Raw genomic sequence first — 18,791 nt, forward strand, 5'->3', positions numbered from 1 at the left:
CACCTGCAGATTTGAACATATCAAATCAAGAAAATAGTGACAAACAAGTGTAACCTCTGGATGAACAAGCTAATGCACAAGATACATGACATTAAATGATTTTATGCATCCCACACTCAGACACATTGTTGGTGTCCCTCTAATCTCCAAGCATACCAATCAAAGCTAAAGGTGCTGGGCTGAGATAGGGACACAGCGAGCCTTGGTTACATATTTAATTGGCCTCTGATTGACGTGCATCGCTGAGTCAATACAATCACTGTTTACTCCCAAACCCCTGTGCTGCAGCAGGCGAATGCATACTCGATAAAAACTGCAGTATCGCAAATGTTGCAATGCAATCGAAATTTGCTTTAAAAATAATTTTTTTGATGTTGATAAACACAACAGATATGATTATGCAAAAATTGATTTTTTTTAATATTATAAATATATTATTTTCCTACCACTGTGCATGCCATGCAAGTATTAAAATCACATCAAAATAATAAACTATTGATTACGGGCATGAATAGACTGCTGTCTCTCCCCATCTCAACCTCCAAAACAACTCAACAACATTGTTTAGAATTGATTTGCACCCAGCAGGTTTCTGTCAATGTTAAATATCTCCAATAATAATTACTGAAGGATGATTGTTAAAATGGTAAATTTTCAGTTTAGCCGACATGCATTTAACCATTTACACCTACAAGCATTTAAATCAAGCATTTCTTTTTTTGCCCTCTTGATAAACCTCTGCAGATTGTGGACGTTAATTAAAACAAAAAACTGGTTATTATTTGGGGGATGGGGTAGTAATATGGGCCACATGGCCACCCGAAAGCCCATCTGGTTTGTATTGGGGTGAGGGTGCCAAGTGATATCTCGACCAGCAGCACAATATTTGCTACACATTGTTGATGGACATGACAAAATAACAGCAGGCCTTTATTGGTCCTATATTCACCTGCCTATGAGTACCGAGTTCTGTAGGAGGGGCGTGAATGAGATGGTCTATGTGTGACTGACTCTGTCATGTCAAAACTGACAACCAGGCATAAACTTAACACAATAAACAGCACAGATTAAAACACACCAAAGCCAGATATGTTACAAGACACACATTTTCATTTATAGCATTTAGATAAATCGGAGGTGTCTAAAATGTATTTAGTTAAAGAATTCAAATTATATCAAATTTACACATAAAGGACCAAAAAGTAACATTAGTGTTTAAAATGTATAGTGTTCCAAACACATAAAAATAATAAAATTATTTTCAGATTAAAATAGTAAAAAAATAAATAAATAATGGTAGGCCTACAAATAAACTCAATTTCAGATAAAAATAGCATCTTTACTACATAAGTGTACCATACACTCCAGAGCAGAACTGGAGAAACCCGGCATCAAATTTAAAAACTTTCATCTCGTAATTGTGTTTCCATGTCTAAAGCCATAATTTAGATTTCCGAACATAATTTCACAATTCAACGCAAAAACGTTAAATCGATAGACTTCACAATCCCCGCCAGTTTAACCCACGAAATCTCATTGGTCATGTGAGTTGTATCCATAAAAAACGCTTACCTTTAACGGAGCGCGGTTTGGCCTGCTTGCGTCTAGACATCTCCGTCTTAACGGCGATATTTTGCTTCTTTTGATGCGTATCGTGTCCTTTCTGATAAATACGCACAGGTGACGCGCTGATACTTCTGAGGTTTCTTCACTTTGCCTGTTGCAATGCGGCAACTTCAGTCTCGATAGTCCTAAAGGAAGAGAGAGAGAGGAGCAATGGCACGAGACGCAACGCGCTGATACTCCCACGATTAAACTTCTCCGGACGCGCGACTCAACCTGTAGATTTACCGGATAACTTGCGCGTATCCCGGTGCTCGAGACGCAAACGCTCTTTTGTTCCTCCGTAGCGGTGGAGCGAACACACGCGCTCAGAGTTTCTAGAAGCGGAGCGTGCCCAAATTGTAGCGTTACGATCACACCTGATCAGTAGCGCGAGGTGCCGATACTTCCAGATAATGTGGCAAATCGACTACACAACGTTCAAGATTTGACTTAAATGTTTTTCTTCCTCGTGTTCCTCTGTTTTCGGTAGTTGTCGGAACTGTCTTTTTTCGTTGCGATCCCGCAAACGCCGAAGCGTCCTCCGTTGCGCTCTTATTTTTCGGAAGGTGGCACTCGTAATGCCATTTTACGCGGCATTTTTTACCTGTGGGGATTTTTTTCTTCTTGTTTATACCCGTCTTTGCGTCTTAAAAGCAGTAAATATTTCTAGTCGCTAGCCTCTCTCTGCCTTTTTCTTTGTCCTGACTCTGGTCTTCCCTCCGCCTCCCGATCCGACTGCTGGCGGGGCTGCAGCGCAGACACACATAATAAAGCCAGGCTTGGCTGGAAATGTAGCCGTGTCCCAGCAGGAGGATGTGAGAGTAGGGTCCCGGCGGGGGAGCGCTCTGATCCCGCAGGGAGCTCCGCACAGCCTGGGTTGAGCAGACAGAGAGAGCCAACAGCACCAAACCATGGTCAGCCATGGAAACTACAGCTTAACTTGGAGCACGGATCGGGGCCAAAACACGGAGCTTCGAGGAAACTCTGCAGCGTGCAAGAAAAAAGACGGACTGGATTCAGGTTTTTTGCGGTCCTTGCCCTCTTTACTTCTTGTACCGGTGCCATCATCTTGGGTTCACTCCAGCGTTTAACTGTCGATTGGATACTATGACAATAGAAGTATTTTGGGGCATTTACTGCTGATTTAAGGTCTTAAAACCGATACGCCAGTTTATAAAACGAACAAATGATAATAGTTGATGTAAAAGGATCGCATCCGTTTGGACAATAAAACAAGTTTTAAAATATAGCCAATAATAATTATTGATTTAGTGCATGTTTGAAGATTATGAGACAATTTTAATATTGCACAAAATGTTGTGCACATATTTACAATGTTTGATTGATAATTTATGTACTTCAATTCGAATTGGTATTATGAGATATATTTTTTATTTACTTCATCTCGTATGCTTGTTGCATAAGCTACAGCCTACATCAGGCCTTATTGATATATTTTTTCAGTCTGTCTGGCCGTCTGCATGTGCCGCTAAAGTCCAGTCACTAAAAGCGGATCGTTTCTGGCAAGAATCAAGCAAAGAAATGGTCAAAATCACACGCGCGCTTTGTTCTCGCTTCTCACGCGCGGTGTGTCGGAGCTACTCGGCCGTTGTCATGGATAACACGGTGGGCTCCCTGTCTCGGTCAGCGGGATGTCCTGCCGATTGAGCCAGGCGCCCTGTCGAGCCACGGAGCGGCCTTTAAAATTGACCGCCTGCGGAGGACCGGGCCCCTCTTGTCTCGTCTGAACTCCCCCTGAAATGAGCGCGCGCCTGGAGACCGCTTTTAAACGCGTTTCTGGCGTCCTATAGAGAGAGGCCGCTGGCACGAAGGGGCGAAAGCTCGCCGCAGTGGTCCCTTTTCTCGGATAAATTCAAAGGAGGAAAATAGCCCACATTACAAGCTCCTTAAGGGTCAAGGACAGCCGAGACTTGAATGGTTTGATAGAGTGGCATTGTGAAATCACATAGCAAGCGATTACACCCTCTGTCATCTTTGTGCGGATTTACATTTTTCTCTTGCAACAATGAACAGTTTAGAATAAGTCTTACAAGACATGTGGATAAAATTAATTGAGACGCTGGAGAAAAAGAGGTGTGAACTTCAAAGGTGGTGGTCCTGTTTGGAAATGACACTGCTTCTATTTAAGGAGGATTTTAATGGCATTTTTTACACTTGGATGATTTTTGACTACATTAAAAAAAAAGATATTCTGAAATAAAAAGTGGAAATCTAATTGTTGCATTACAACTGTATACAATTCTTATACAGACAACAATTCTTTAAAATTTAGCAAAAATTCAACAGCATCCCATATACAGGTGTGCTTTTCGTGTGACTATCTATTGGGTGACGTAGCCCCCAAAAAGCTCTCCTAAACACTCCCCGACTGTCATGTCACAGTCCTGGAGAGTTCATGTTATATTTATGTTGCCTACAGCGTATTCTGTGTTCTGTTCAGCTGAACTCACGCCAACTCAGCCAGGTCCCCCCTCCGCAGACAATGTTACATCTCATTGGCTTTGCCCTAGATAGGCTATTTTTGTATGAAATAATTAGACATAACTGATTTAAATACTGCAAAGCCAACACTCTTTTGTCTTGTTAACAAAGTGCATGAGCATCACACTTACAAGGGTACGGGATGTGGTTCTTAGTGCCCGTTTCATTTTGTAAAACAGGCAAGGAGATTTAAAACACACACTTTGAGATAATGGATCTGAAGCAGATCCAAAGGAATTAACTATTTTATTACCATATTTCGATTTCAATTTTACTTTCGGGACACTGACGTGTGGCAGTTTAAAAGCCCTGTATAGTGACCTGCCTATAATAAAAGCACGGGAGAAAAGAAGAAAGCGCTGCCAGGAGCTTATAGCAAAATTTTAATTGCCTCGACATGTATATCATCCAAATGCAGGATTACTGAAATATGCCATCACACAGCATTAATTGTCCTTGCCTCATTCTGGATTCCATATAAGTACGGGGCATAAAACAGCACGTTTGTTTGTTATAGTGACCCAGACAGCCGTTGGACGGCGGTGCTGAATCCGACTGCACGCGGGCACACAAGGGAGAGGTGCAGAGCAGGAACGCAGATTGGGGCTGACCGCTCGGCTGCACTTTAATGTACCCTCTACTTCATCAGTCCTGATTAGCCACCATAAAAATCCAGATTGAACATTACATTTTTACTGCTGATTGTCTTCCAAACACTCTCAGGTGTTGGCGTGTTAAATGCCAGGGTGTGCATCTGTCCTCACAACCCATTAGCTCGATGCGGCGACACGTCTGACTTTAAAAGGAGACCCTCTTCAGAACGAAAGCTACGGAAAACGAATTTCAGGGGTTTTAGCCCAACCGTGTCATGTGCCAAAACTTCAATAGCAAGCCCCCCTCATAGCCCCCTTTTCACTGGCTCTTGCCCCAGACTTACACAAAGACACACCAGCTTTAAGAACTAAGGGCATTAAACCATGAAAATAATAAACAATGGACACAGAACAGGTATGGTTGACGTGCGAAAAAATTTGAACACCTTCGTCCTTTAGTGTTGCAGTATTTCCAAAAACACTCAAAAGAGGGAAAAGAGAAAAGCAACGACGAGCAACGAAGGCAAGGAGGCCGGCGCTCCAGCAAAAACGCTTTTCTGATGAGCTGCAACAATGCACTCACTCCCACGACATTGGCGCTCTGTTGGGAGTCTCCTCCTAATTTCCTCCATCCATAATAAAAAGAGCTACATTAAACAGTGCCATTAGTGCCAGCAATTTGTTTTATTCTCCACAGAAAGAGAAATGTTATCTGTGGCGGACAAACTTAACCCAATTAAAGCTCATTGTGTATGGGGGCCTTGCTGGGTCTTCAGCTGATGCCGAGGAACGAGGGCAAAGGAAGCCAACTTTGGGGAGGAAAAGAGGAGGGTGAGGGGGAAAAGAAAGAGTGGAATATGTCTGGAGAATTAGGGAAAGTAGGAGAGAGACAAATGTGTTTTCTGGGAAAAAAGAACGGAAGAGAAATGATGTTGAAATCATCTGCTCTTTCTCTCCCAAGATGGGATTATTTGTAAAATATATACGAAAACTATGCAATTACGCTTAAATTACTAAATAAACAACATTTGTTTAGCTACTACTTGTTAACTACTTTGCTTTGATTTCATTTTTGTATTTCAATTCGATTGTCATAATGCATTGTACAATAAAAAATTATTGGGAATTAATATATAACGGCACATTTTAAATACAAATTATTATCTGATTAACATAATTGTATAACATTTGGATTCCAATTTAAAGTACAAAACCACACATTCTCAGACACCCTATCATACCCTCACATTTTTGCTGTTAATTGTTGTGATAACACCTCTCGATTACAGGGGTTTAATTATCAACATGTTTGGCTGTTAGACCGAGTACCTGGCACAGATCCTGGTGAAGGGCTCAAGGTTTCTAATGAAGATCTCACTCACAGCAGTATACAGGAGCACAGTGTGGTGCAGTTCTAACAAAGAAGCACATTGCGTTTAGAGCCGACCCGAGTATCTGTGAATTCTAACACAATAATGCCAAGAATATTCATAGTGATACATTTTGATTGATATCCAGTTGTGCAGGAATGGCAAGTGTGTACCTCTGCGTTGAAAAAAGTGCTTCTGTGTGATTACGGGTATTGTGACAGTAAGTGAATGCATATCGTGGGACTGAAATGAGGCATGTCTGTGTTTTCGTTACACGGGAGTATGGTGAAAGCTAGCTTTACGCCGTTTGTCCAGTAAATCATCCATCTTTTGATGCATTTACCAACTATAGCAGAGCTGTAGCTTGCTTGGTTCCCCAAAAAAGGTCCAATCAACACCTTCCAGCTGGTGAAATGGAGCAGATCCAGGCCTCTATTATTTTGAGACTTGACGGGTACTTTACAGCTACGGTCGAATGTCTGTGATCAAAGAGTTAAAGAGACAAACAGCTGTAAAATGCACCAATTTAGTGAGAGTGTATAAAAACAGACACACACAACGTCTATGAAGATTCACCTTAAAATACTTTCGTTATCTAATGATCTGAAACAGAGCTTTAAAACAACTTAGATAAAATATCACTACGAAATATCAAATATTAATCAAAATTAGTATCAATACACACTGTATAATTTCTTTTAATCATGTAGCATCTATTTCTTTCCAGTATATAATGTGTTACTCCTATGTTTGGTTTGTAATATAAGTTAATCTATATATTTGTCCACAGGCACAATATTAAGTATTCTGAAAGCAATATCTGCACAAACTAACATTTCACAAATACACAGTGGTTTGTTATTAAATTACACAAGGCACAGTAGCTACACTGAGCAAACTATTCTCCTGATAGTTCATTTTGCTTGAGAAAATGCTGTTTGCTGTTATTGAGGATAAGACATTCATGCCAGCTATGTATTCCTAAAACGGAAAGTAATTTTTAGGTTAATTTTCGATTTACATTGTATGAAATTGCAACAAATGTTCCAGTCTATTTTTAAAAGAAAGAGTCGAGCAAAATATAATGAAATCTAATCTGAGAAGGAAATATAGAAAAGCAAACAGTGTTCTGAGGTTTGATAATCAGAATCATAAATTAACTACGTGTACGGTCCACAAGTCTACAGCTCCATCTAGTGGTTAGACAGAACGTACACTCAGATTCCCGTACGCCTTGCTGATTTTCTCCACACGATTAAAAAGTTAAACATACTCAAAACTTTTTGTAATATGGTTCATTTTAAACAATGTTTGTGCAACAAACGCAAGCATGTTAGTATATAAACTATAAACCGTGTATAGTCGCGTTCATTCGTCTTACCTTCGTGAGGTGAAATCGCAACGAATTTAACGTTACTGGATAAAGATGTGGAATTTGTGGAAAGGAATTTTGCACGATATCTAAAAGTAGCCTGTGATAAGTTATTAATACCCATATTTAAATAATTTTACACGTCATAGTCTTTATTTAATAGTCATGTTAATAGTCAAATGTGTCCTGTTTGTTTTAAAGTTTTAAAATAAAAAATAATAAAAAATGTTCAGTTATTACCTAAAGCACACTGTACAATTTAAAATGTTTAGAATTTTAAACATTTTAACGATACCTCAACTGCTTTTTAGAAAGTGCTGCAAACCCGTCCACTCGCTCGCACGAGTAGAGCTGAAAGGCAACGAAATCGCAAAATCAGTTTAAATTCTACGCGCATCTTGAGGGGAAACAGTAATCTTGAGGGTTTTTTACATATGAACCACTGGTGTACCCGGCTTGAAGGTCTCGCGAGATTTTTTGTTGCAGCAACGTAGCTCTCGCGAGAGCCAAACAACGAGCGCTTACAGTTCTTCACGCAGGTGGCCTGACTCTCAACAAGTGGTGCTTGCTTTGGAAAAACAAATTTGATGGAAGATTTCTGGTTCCTTCAGAAAAAATATTTTTACCTTATAAAGTTGTTGAGATTTCTTTTAAAATTATTCAACAATTGCTACCCAGTATAACTTTGCTAAATTCAATAATAATATTTCCCCCTTGTGCACCTTTTGTCATCAGGCTAATGAGACAATCCTTCATTTATTTTGGGGATGTATATACTGCAAAATATTTTGGGTTGACTTTTCAAATTTTGCTAAAATATATCTTTCTGTAAATTTCTGTTTAAACCAAAAAAATGTGTTATTTGATGAAATTATGAGATTAGACCCTTGTCACTTTAAATGTATTCTTATCCTGCTGCTTCTCCTTGCTAAATTTTATATTCACAAATGCAAATTCTCAAAGAAACTAATTTTTTTATCTTTAAGAAAGATATTGATATATTTAATTTCCTTGAGGAAAAAATACTGTTGCTTGTAAGACTCTACAATGGTGTCAATCCTTTAAGATGGCTTAACTCTCTTTATATTTATGTTTATGTAATGTAACCCACGATATTGTTTACTATTTTCCATATATTGTATTGTTCTGTATATGTTATTAAAGCATAATTAAAAAAAGTGATGCTCGCTGCGTCGCAAACTTATTTAATTTTTAAGTACCTTAGTGTTTATAATACCAAGCTTTAATATTATTGGGTAGTAGAGTTTCAAACCCTAGCACAAATATCAAAGTATACTACAGTATTTATTACTATTTCAATTAACATTAGTCCATAATTTACAATAATAAACATTAACAAAGTGTAAGTACAGTATACTACAAATGACTGGTATATTTAGTATACTCACATTCTTTTTTTTGCATCCACACCTTTGTCTCTATGTTCCATACTGCTTATGGTTTTATGAACTTGGCCTACTGTACCCATTGATTTTCTTCCAAAGGCTTTTAGCAGTGTACTACCTTATCTATCATCTTGCTGGGATTAAAGACAATCTTTTAAAACTCTTATTCTTTCCAATATATCTCCCAATGTTTTATGAGACTGAAAGCAAACATTTGCGTTGTTTAACAGAAAATCACCACCAAAAAAAAAAAACAGGTTAAACACCACACTCTCAGAGACAAACCCACAAGCATTTTGATGAGATGATGTTTATCTAATCATCAATACAAGTAGGTTTAATACAGTTTTCATGGTGCATATAAAATACACTGTTTTGACTTCTATTGATACTTGTATTTGAACTCTCTGTTTAAGAGGATTAATATAAATCACAGACTCTCAGTTTTGCAACCAAAACTTTAAATCAGAGCTGTCCTCCTTTTAAAGCTTCAGAAGCAGTCCACCGAGCTGTGAGATTGAAAGCCTGAGGCCAGTTTATCTTAAACAGAGCAACAATCCAAGCTCCAAAAAGAAAGGTCATGTGGTCTAGTGAGACTAAAATGTAGCTATTTGGACTAGAAGCAAAGTCCTGTGTTTGGTAAAAGACCAACTTAACACCATCACTACTATCATGCATGGTGGTGGTAGCTTCGTGAATGACTTCTCTTTTCAGCAAGAGAAACTGGAAGGCATGTTTCCATCAAGAGCATCATGGATCAAGCCAAACGTCACAAGGGGTGCCGGAATCAACCAGCCAAAGACCTGTTAAAAGCAGCGGACACTTTGTTCCAATACAACAATGTTCCAAAGAATAAATGGTTGGTATTCTGGAAATGTCCAGACTTGAATTTGTGGTATGATCCAAAAACTGCAGGTAATTTAACCTCACATGAAATATAGATTTTTTCCAACCCAAATGTGTAAGGGTCATTCCTGCATGCCTTAAAGGCGGAGCGCACAATGTTTGAAAAACGCTTTGGAAAAGGGACTACCAAAACACACTTGTAGCCAATCAGCAACCGACATCCTTGCCGGGGTTGCGAATGTGTGGGGCGGGTCTATCAAAAGATTCTATTGGGGTAGAGGCGTGTATGTTTAGGTGATTTCAAATATCAACATTGGCTTTCAAACATTGTGCACTTCGCCTTTAAAAGACTCAAGATTACAATTGAAAAGCTCTGATGCAAAAGCCTCAAAGCGTATCTGCCATGTTTTCTTGTAAATTAGTATGTTTTATTAGATCCTGCCGGGATTAAGTGACTTTGAAGCGAAAGTATTTGATGAGCGCATATATGCAGAAAGCATTCGAGTAATATCATTACATCATTTTTGACAGAGGTGGCGCTTCGCATCTGAATTCAATTGTTAATAAGCTATTCGTGTGGTGTTTTTTTTTTAAACGATTGTTCCTGAGTACATTTTTGTTAAAAAAAATGTGATAGTATCGACAGCAATTTATGCATTATAATATATAGTCATAACATAAAATGCAAATGTTAATACGTTTCTGTTTACAGACCCTTATTTTTTCTAATGTGGAAAATCTAAACATTACAACACATTCAACCATTGTTCCCAGACCATGAAAATTGGATATTTATTATAATACAAAAATGTATACAGCTGTAGAAGGGAGCATGTTTGAAAACCATAAAGAACACAATTCCAGTTTTTTCCCCAAACCAACAACCTTTGACAATAAACAAACATGAAAGGGTAACTAACAAAGATAAATTCTTAAAAAAAACAAAACCACAACAACAACCTATAAAACGTCCCAAAGTCCAAAATCTCCAACTTGTACTCATACTGCCCTTTGATTTTCTCAGGTGTCCTAAATGAATTAAGGAAGCAGATGCCTAGGTGGACGTGAACCTAGTGAAACAAAAGAAGAACAAGATCACCAAAAATTTTAAGCAACTAAATACAGATTCTGCCAAATTGATACAAACATTGATTGATACAGTTACATCAGACTAGGGATGGGACGATTACCAGTTTCACGATTAACCATGATAATATGTCCTGACCGTTAGTATTATCGTTTAAAATTTAATTATCATTACAACCGTGTTTGATTACCATGATTTTGAAAACTTGCGGTACATCCTGTCGAGCCAGAATCAGTTTGACGCAGACGCGCACATGCAACATATTTTTTTTGGCACACTGCAAAAAATTATTTTAGAAAAAAATTCTTAGTACTTTTGGCCTGTTTTCAGTCAAACCATCTAAAAATTCTTAAATCAAGATGCTTTTTCTTGATGAGCAAAACTACCCAAGAAAAAAAAAGTCTAGTTTTTAGACCAAAAATATCAAACTTACGTGATTTTGTGCATAAAACAAGCAAAAAAACTTGAACATTTTTTTAAACACTAAATTCAAGAAAAATTCAAGAAAAATTAGCTTACCCCATTGGCAGGTTTTTTTTTCTTGTTTTATGCACAAAATCACTTAACTTTGATATTTTTGGTCTAAAAAGTAGACTTATTTTCTTTGTTTTGCTCATCAAAAAAGCATCTTAATTTAATAATTTTTTATATTTTTACTGAAAACAAGACACAAATACTAAGAGTTTTTTTTCTTGAAAATCATTTTTTGCAGTGCATTTAAGGGATAATGTATTGTATTTATTCACGGTTAATTTATTAGAAAGATTTTTTTTTACCATAGAAATAATTTCAGGGACATTAAATATTAAATTGTGATTTTCAAAAATAAAATTTGTTCAAATGTTTTCAGTGTGTGTATCAGTTCTTTTTGAACATTTCCATCTCATTTTAACAAAACTATGATAATATTGATAACCGTAATAACTTTGGTCGCTATAATCATGATTATGACATTTTTATACCGTCCCATTCCTACATCAGACAGCATGTTTCATCTCAAACAAACCAGACCTGTTGGAGCTCCCACGTGAAGGCTCCTGAGTGAAGGTGGTGGTGGTCTTGGACCACGTAGTAAAGCAGAACCACGCGGGCCATTCTGTGGTGGGGGTCCACGGATCAAAGATGGTCCTCGCACTGAATGAGACACCGGATGCCCACGAGTGGAGTGGAAACCACGAGATGAGTGGCTAAGCAGAGGACCACGTGTGGGAGTTTGTAGAAGAGGCTTGTCAGGACCATAAGGTGGCCCTCTAGATGGTTGGGGACTTAAGCGGTTGGGACGTAAGGGTATTGGATCGTGGGAGGCAGTGGGTCTCGAAAGCAGAGGTGGTGGCTTTGTCTTGGGATAAGAGCCTGGAAATCCAGAGAACATAATAGACTGGTTAGACAAATTATTATAGAAATGTACATTATATGAAGCATGAAAAAATGCTGTTTAGATTTTTTTCACTTGATGATTTTCATTTTGTATCCCCCCTAAAACAAACCTTGTGATCCCACGTGACCTTTAGGAGTGTTGCCCGAGCCTGATGGTGGGTTTGTCCGTTCTCTTGGTGAAGGTCCAGATCCAACAGGAAGAAGAGGAGGGGGCTTTCCTAACCCTGGAGGCAGACTGTTCACCACAGGAGACCTATCACTTTGTACCTCAGAGGACGATTCTGAGAAAGAAAGGGGAAAATATTTAGTGAATTTACCTAATAATTTAACCTTAAAAATGATACTGCTCCAGACAAACATAAATATATCAGCTAGGGTTAATAATCATATGATATTTGAATACGATAATTTTAGCTATACCCCACATTTGAAGTAAATGAGTTTTGCACCATAACTAAATAAATAAGTAATTCTAAAAAGATGAATGTAACTCAACCAGGGCAGGACGTTGTAACATGTTCACCTTGCAGATGGTCCTGGCGGTTTTGAAGGTAGTCCGTCAGAGTGGTAAGTTCCTCTGAGTAAAGGTGCAAACCTTCGGCCAGGAGGAAGAGCAGGTGGCGTATGGCAGGGGGAACAGCGTGGCGCTCCAGCTTGGCCCGCTCCATGAAGTCCTCCGTCAGCTTAGACACCCGTGCCGTTGCCTCCGTGGGGTCCGGCTCCCGCCTTGCAGCGTTCATGCGGCCAAACTCCGTCATCACAAACTCCAAAGCCTGTTCTTTGGGCATGTTTCTATGTACTGCAGAGAGGCAGCAGAGGGGTCAGCCAAAGGATTTCGGGGGTTACATATGGAACTCACAGTGTGAGTCGCTGCAGTCTAAGCAGTGCACACAAGAGTTTTACTTCATCAGCACCACACTGCAGTCTGTCAACCACTGCTTAACCCAATTAGGACATTCAAATTCAGAATGCAGTGAAAGGACACATTTAGGAGATTACACGTGTGGATAGTTAAGTGAAGATACACATTTTAGAGGGAAAGCTGATACTGGATTTTACAACTTAAAAAAAATATTTTACTGTGTAATTTATGCAAAGCAATGTGCATTTGATCATTGTCATTGTGCTTTTAATAATTGTTTTTTAGGGATTTTATTTTTGTTGAAACATTGTTTTTAAAAGTTCACCATATTATATTTTGACGTAAGACATGCAGTATGAAAAAAATAAAAGCTTTAAAATACAAAACATACAATTGCAAAATTGGAAAGAATTAAAAAAGTTACTTAAAATTGTAACTTCAGTGGATAGAGCAAAAAATAAATTAACATATATACTGAAATTAAAACAAAACCTACCTGTATGGTGAGATTTTATAGGTATAGAAGTTTTGGCCACAACATAAAAAAAGTCTTATTTATTGTATATAACTTTAACAGCACAACTACTTGAAAAAAAGTGTATTTTATAGTGGTGAGCATGAATTATAACTTAGGATTTAAAGGTGCAGTGTGTAATTTATAAAAGGATCTATGGACCGAAATGCAAAATAATATACAAAACTATATTATCAGGGATGTATAAAGACCTTTTTATAATGAACCGTTATGTTTTTATTACCTTAGAATGAGACATTTTTATCTACATACACCGAGGGTCCCCTTACATGGAAGTCGCCATTTTGTGCCACCATGTTTCTACAGAAGCCCTTAATGGACAAACTTTTTTTACTAAGTTGTCTCCGTCGATGACATGTTTTTCCGGTGGTGGCTACCGTAGCTTCTCTATGCGTTTCAAAAGTGAGGGGTGAGCAGTGGACTGAGCCGTTAGTTGCAATTCGCAACCTCACCACTAGATGCTGCTAAAATTTACACACTGCACCTTTAAAAAGCGAAATTATTGTTCGTTCTAGGGCGTTTTTCAGTTTAACAAGATTTTTTTGCATTAACCTCTAATGTGAGGTTAACTCTAAAGTTTAACTTTTTATATTTTTGAGACTTATAATAAAAATCATACATCAATTATAAATTACTGCTTCTGCTTCAATAGTGTTAATAATGATTCAATTAATAATGAATATTCTGTTTGGAAATTGTTAAAGGCGCAATAAAAAAAGTATTTGAACCCAATCTATTTAATAGATTTTAAAATGTTCTCTTTAATTTTGGTATCCTTTTTGTAAAGAATGCATACTGTATTACGTGGATTACTATTAAACTAATACTAATAATGTTTGCTTTGTTTTAAAATCCTTAAGGTAAAACAGACAGACAAAAAAATATGTATATTACAAAAACTATTTTAAAAGATTTTTGTTTGGTGATGTGGAATCTTAAATTGATAGTTTTAAGTGGAGCTTAATATGTTGCATGTGTGTTAATTTCAACATTTACCCATATATAAGCTTCTGTTAACATTAGTTAATGTATAACTCATTGAGATAAGCAATTGTATTGGTATTAACGAATATTAGCAAAAATTAATAGACACTTTAAACATTCTTTCTGACGATGAATTTAACAGGTCACTTTTTTGGTGGAGTTTAAAATGCCCACCTTTGCATGTTAAATGAGCAACAAAACGTATCTCACCTAAGATGGGTTTGCTCTCAAGTTCAACACAGTTTAACTGCAATAAAAGCTTGTTCACAAAACCTAAATCACACATTGTGACATGTTTATAAAACAAATTTAAATTCAGCGCAGAAGGTTTTTACACAAAATTGGTGTAACTGACTTGAGAAATTAGATTGAGTTTTGTGTTGAAATTTCAGCACGGTTTAAGTTGATAGCTTCTAAATCATTTGTATGCTAATAATATTAAGAACATCTGTGATTTGCCATATATCATCTAATGAAAGTGTGTAAATATGCTCACCACTAAGTCATGAGTACTTTTCATTTTAGCTACTGTATAAGGTGACGAAACTACAGTATTAAATGAATTGAAAGTAGTTTTGTTGGGGGAGACTGGACTTACTTTTGAGGGACTCTGAAAATATGATTACAGTGCACGAGGACAGTGTTATATTAGTCTGCTCGACGAGTATACATAAGGGGGAACCGTCAGAACGGACATCTTGGAGGGCACGGGTGAGGCCTGATTCCGCCTGCAGGTAAAGCATTTCCACCGAGAGGCCACGTTCCTGCAAACACTGGCCTATGGATTTGGGGTAATCCCTTTGAAAGAAGAAGAAGAGATTTGGTTATTAAGCACTATGCTTTAGGGCAAGAGGTGAGCACATGTGAGGGGGCATGGCTTCTTTGTGTGGCCCGATTTATATCTGCTGGGTAAGAAATCAGTTAGCATTTAATAAACCAACTCTTCTTACCATTTTAACAATATTAAAAGAGATTATATAAGATTGATTTGTCTGAGGAACAGTTATTGTTTTGTGAGTTAAGTTCTCATGGTATAGGAGGATTTCACAGTAAGAAATGTAAGGTTTAAAAGGAATCTTGCTTAATCTCATTTTCACCATTTTTACATTGACAGATTTACAAAAACTAAACACTAAAGACTTTGCACCAAAGTTGTACCAAAGACCTTGTAAAAATGTGTGTGTGTAAAGGTGATTTAGATTTTAGTAACACATTTATAAGACATTATCATTTAAAAACAGGGTCATTTCTAAGGTTCTTTAGGAATTTCTAAGTTCAAAATTGCATTTAGTATAATAATTCAATAGTACTTGTTTTTAATAGATTGAAAAACAAATAGAGTTTGACTATTGAGCATATATCTGTATATCTGTGTGTAAATATGTATGTATGCATGTATGTATATGAAGAGCTTGGATGCAAAACCTGCAAAGTGGGTGGCATTATTTCTTGTTACTTAGCATTTTTTATCAGACTCTAAAAAGATTTTGCCAAAAAAAAAAAACGGTATTTCTGAAAGGCCTGAGGGCGGGATTAAGCGGATTTGACGCAAAAGTATTTGATGAACATATTTTGAATAGGTGTCGCGAGCATTTGAAGGGTGGCATTTAGCAGCTTTTGCATCTGAACTCTTCATATATAATGATAAATGTTTAACATTAAATAAAAGCTGCCTAAAATTTCTAAAGCAATATGGCAGCGGTAGTGAGACAATGAAATGATGCAAGGTTTGTAACATAAATTATGTATTGTAACATTTGTAAGGATTAAGGATTTAGATTTCAAATCCTGTTTTGTCTATTTAGTTCTATGTTTTTTATTAATGTAATTATATCCTAAACAATTATTACAACTCTTTTTCCAAGTGTCTTTTAATATTTTAGGTGAAAACATTTTTAATGTGTATGTCATGTACTGTGTTGGGATGATGGATTTGCAGTGTAAAATAGCAATAAGAGTCAAGTGGATTTATCAATTTATAAACATGGAAAAGTACAAAGTTAATGTTGTGTGTATTATTAAATAAATTAATTTGGAATTCCATAGGGAGACAAACAGATTATATGTAACACAATCCTGTGTTTTATTGGTATAAATATGAACTATATTAATATTAAATATTTAAAACATTTGAAATTTAAAAGTTTGTTTTTACTTTTCAAGAACTTTTTATAACCGTTTAAGTTGCATGGATTTAAAAATGGTTTCTGATGCAAAATCTTCCCCACCCTTAAAGTTAAACATTTAAAAGAACCCATTTTTCAAAAGGTTACCTGCTTTGTGCTCCTTTAATATGTTTTTTACTACGTGCTGATTTAAAAGTATTAAATGAACCTGCAAAAAGTGGAAGAAAAGATGACAGTGACAGACTTTTGCGACTACTTGTGGCATGTACTCACACATTCTGATTGTTCACAGACAAGACGATACAGTCGGCAGGCTGTTTAGCACCTTCTCCATACAGCTGCTGGTGGAACTTGTTGTATATGGCAGTGCGTTGATCCGATGGATCATAGTCTTCTGGTGAATCAGCTGCTGTATATACAAACACACATAAAATTAGAGAAGAAATGCATGACTTTAAAGGTATAAACAAATATTTTGGTATTCAGTAATGATGCACATTTTAAAAAGCAGTGGCACATTTATACAATCCAATTCACAAAACAGGTACAAAAGCAATCACTGGGATACTGCCCTTTCAAAAGGATCTAATATGTACAATTTAGGTAGAGATATGTATACACTCATATGCACCCTTTAATAAATGTTTACTTTTTGAAAGAGTATCGGACCAGTGACAGCTTTAGTACCTTTTTTCTGAACAATACATTAAAATATGTGTATTACCAGCTGACTGATGTGGTGAATGCTTATATTCCTGTGTGCCTGGGTACTCACTGCCTTCTTCCTGGCTTTCAAAACTATAAATGTACAAAAACAAAGAGGTCAATAGTCACACACAAAGACACAGAATCTTCTCCCACAACCTTGAAAAATAATGCAAGTGTATTTAGGAGAAATACACAAGAACCAGAAAAAACGAAGCACTGGTATTACACCTTGATGACACATTTACAATCATGATATTTCCTCTACCTTTCAGATACCAGGAGATCTTCTGTTCTGTCCTCCTTGATGGGGTAAGGTGATATTCGGTAAGACCGAAGAGGTATTGGACCCCTGTATAGAGTAAACCAACATGAATTTGATACACAACATCAATCCATGTTGATTCAACTGTAACACTGTAACCTACCGAGCAACATGCCAGAAAGCAGGTTGGGAACTATACTATACTCTAAAATAGTATTTAACCATTACAAATAAAACTGTAGGTAGCTCAGTTGGATATTAATAAGTTATTATGAGACATGTTGTTGGAGTTTAAGATTAAGAAGTTATTACTACATCCAAGTAAATACATGCATAAGTCACACACGCACCCTCCTCCGCTATGAGCTGGTGGTGGTGGTCGTCTGCCCCCAGTCTTCTTCAGCCACGACGCCATTTCTTTTTAAAATACTGCACATTATAAATCAACAACACAAAACCAGAAGTAACAGTTACATAAAAGAACAATCAAAGAACACTGCACGAGACGCAATCCAGTTTGACCGCACAGCAACACACACTGCTAATGCTACGAAAAGCAAATTCGACAAATTCTGCTAGTAATGTTACTAAACAAATCATTACATTCTTACAGTCGTCAATTAACATAATATTTAGTTCCAACACTCGTCAAATGAGTGTTTCGAGACAAGAAAATTTCAAATATTGATAAATAAAAACAAACCTCCCTGCGTATCCTTCGTTGTATTTCGGCAGTTGCAATAAGCGTGAAAATGTTTACTCCTCAGATATGATGCTAACGTTAGTTCATTCTAGATAGAATTGTAATATTTTAAATTCGTTTTATTTATTTGTTTTCACGTAAAGTCGTAGCTGAAAATACGCTTAAACTCACGCTTTCGGTTTGTGAACCTGCTGCAGCAGACTCTGTGCGTGTGGAGCCTGTAGCGCATCCTACAGGACAGGCGGATCATTGACAAAGCGTGACGACAAAGCCTTCGTGTGACGCTTCGCAGACCTAACAACGTATGACATCAAAATACCGTGAAAGCAAACTCGTTCTCGCGTTATTCTAATGTCATACACGGGTCAGTCTGCCCAGCGTCGCATAAAATCAAACACGCCTCTTCTTCTACACATTTTTCTTCTTCAAATTTCATTTTCAAAGGTAGCTAAA

At 37.1% G+C, this 18,791-nt stretch overlaps 2 protein-coding genes across 9 annotated transcripts in view; both read right to left on the reverse strand.

Annotated features, from left to right (window-relative positions):
- Window positions 1-7,887, reverse strand: part of znf423 (zinc finger protein 423) — a 176,564-nt gene extending 168,677 nt beyond the window's left edge. For 2 of the 5 annotated variants that reach the window (XM_055173690.2, XM_055173688.2), the window contains exon 1: window positions 1,573-2,767. In XM_055173690.2, the coding sequence (XP_055029665.1) occupies window positions 1,573-1,612 (40 nt within the window). In that variant the 5' untranslated portion in view covers window positions 1,613-2,767. Of the gene's footprint in view, window positions 1-1,572; window positions 2,768-6,029; window positions 6,115-6,243; window positions 6,550-7,737 lie in introns of those variants that run through there. The other 3 variants (XM_073853622.1, XM_073853621.1, XM_055173689.2) reach the window with 3 other exon arrangements.
- Window positions 7,888-10,458: 2,571 nt separating this feature from the next.
- LOC129419410 (uncharacterized) lies at window positions 10,459-18,575 on the reverse strand. 4 transcript variants are annotated; one of them, XM_055174543.2, is made up of 11 exons: window positions 18,510-18,573; window positions 18,339-18,426; window positions 17,986-18,064; window positions 17,639-17,722; window positions 17,390-17,463; window positions 16,939-17,074; window positions 15,138-15,337; window positions 12,655-12,957; window positions 12,269-12,439; window positions 11,793-12,134; window positions 10,459-10,764 (listed from the first exon to the last, which is right to left on the reverse strand). In XM_055174543.2, the coding sequence occupies exons 3-11, from the start codon at window positions 18,048-18,050 to the stop codon at window positions 10,733-10,735; spliced, it is 1,407 nt and encodes a 468-aa protein (XP_055030518.2). In that variant the 5' UTR covers window positions 18,051-18,064; window positions 18,339-18,426; window positions 18,510-18,573; the 3' UTR covers window positions 10,459-10,732. The 4 variants fall into 4 exon arrangements, with proteins under 4 accessions (XP_055030518.2, XP_055030521.2, XP_055030520.2 ...); XM_055174546.2 differs by having other exon boundaries at window positions 17,441-17,463; window positions 18,339-18,575; XM_055174545.2 differs by having other exon boundaries at window positions 12,682-12,957; window positions 18,339-18,567.
- Window positions 18,576-18,791: the final 216 nt, after the last annotated feature.

Source organism: Misgurnus anguillicaudatus, chromosome 15, assembly GCF_027580225.2.
Source record: "Misgurnus anguillicaudatus chromosome 15, ASM2758022v2, whole genome shotgun sequence".
NCBI classification, from domain to species: domain Eukaryota; kingdom Metazoa; phylum Chordata; class Actinopteri; order Cypriniformes; family Cobitidae; genus Misgurnus; species Misgurnus anguillicaudatus.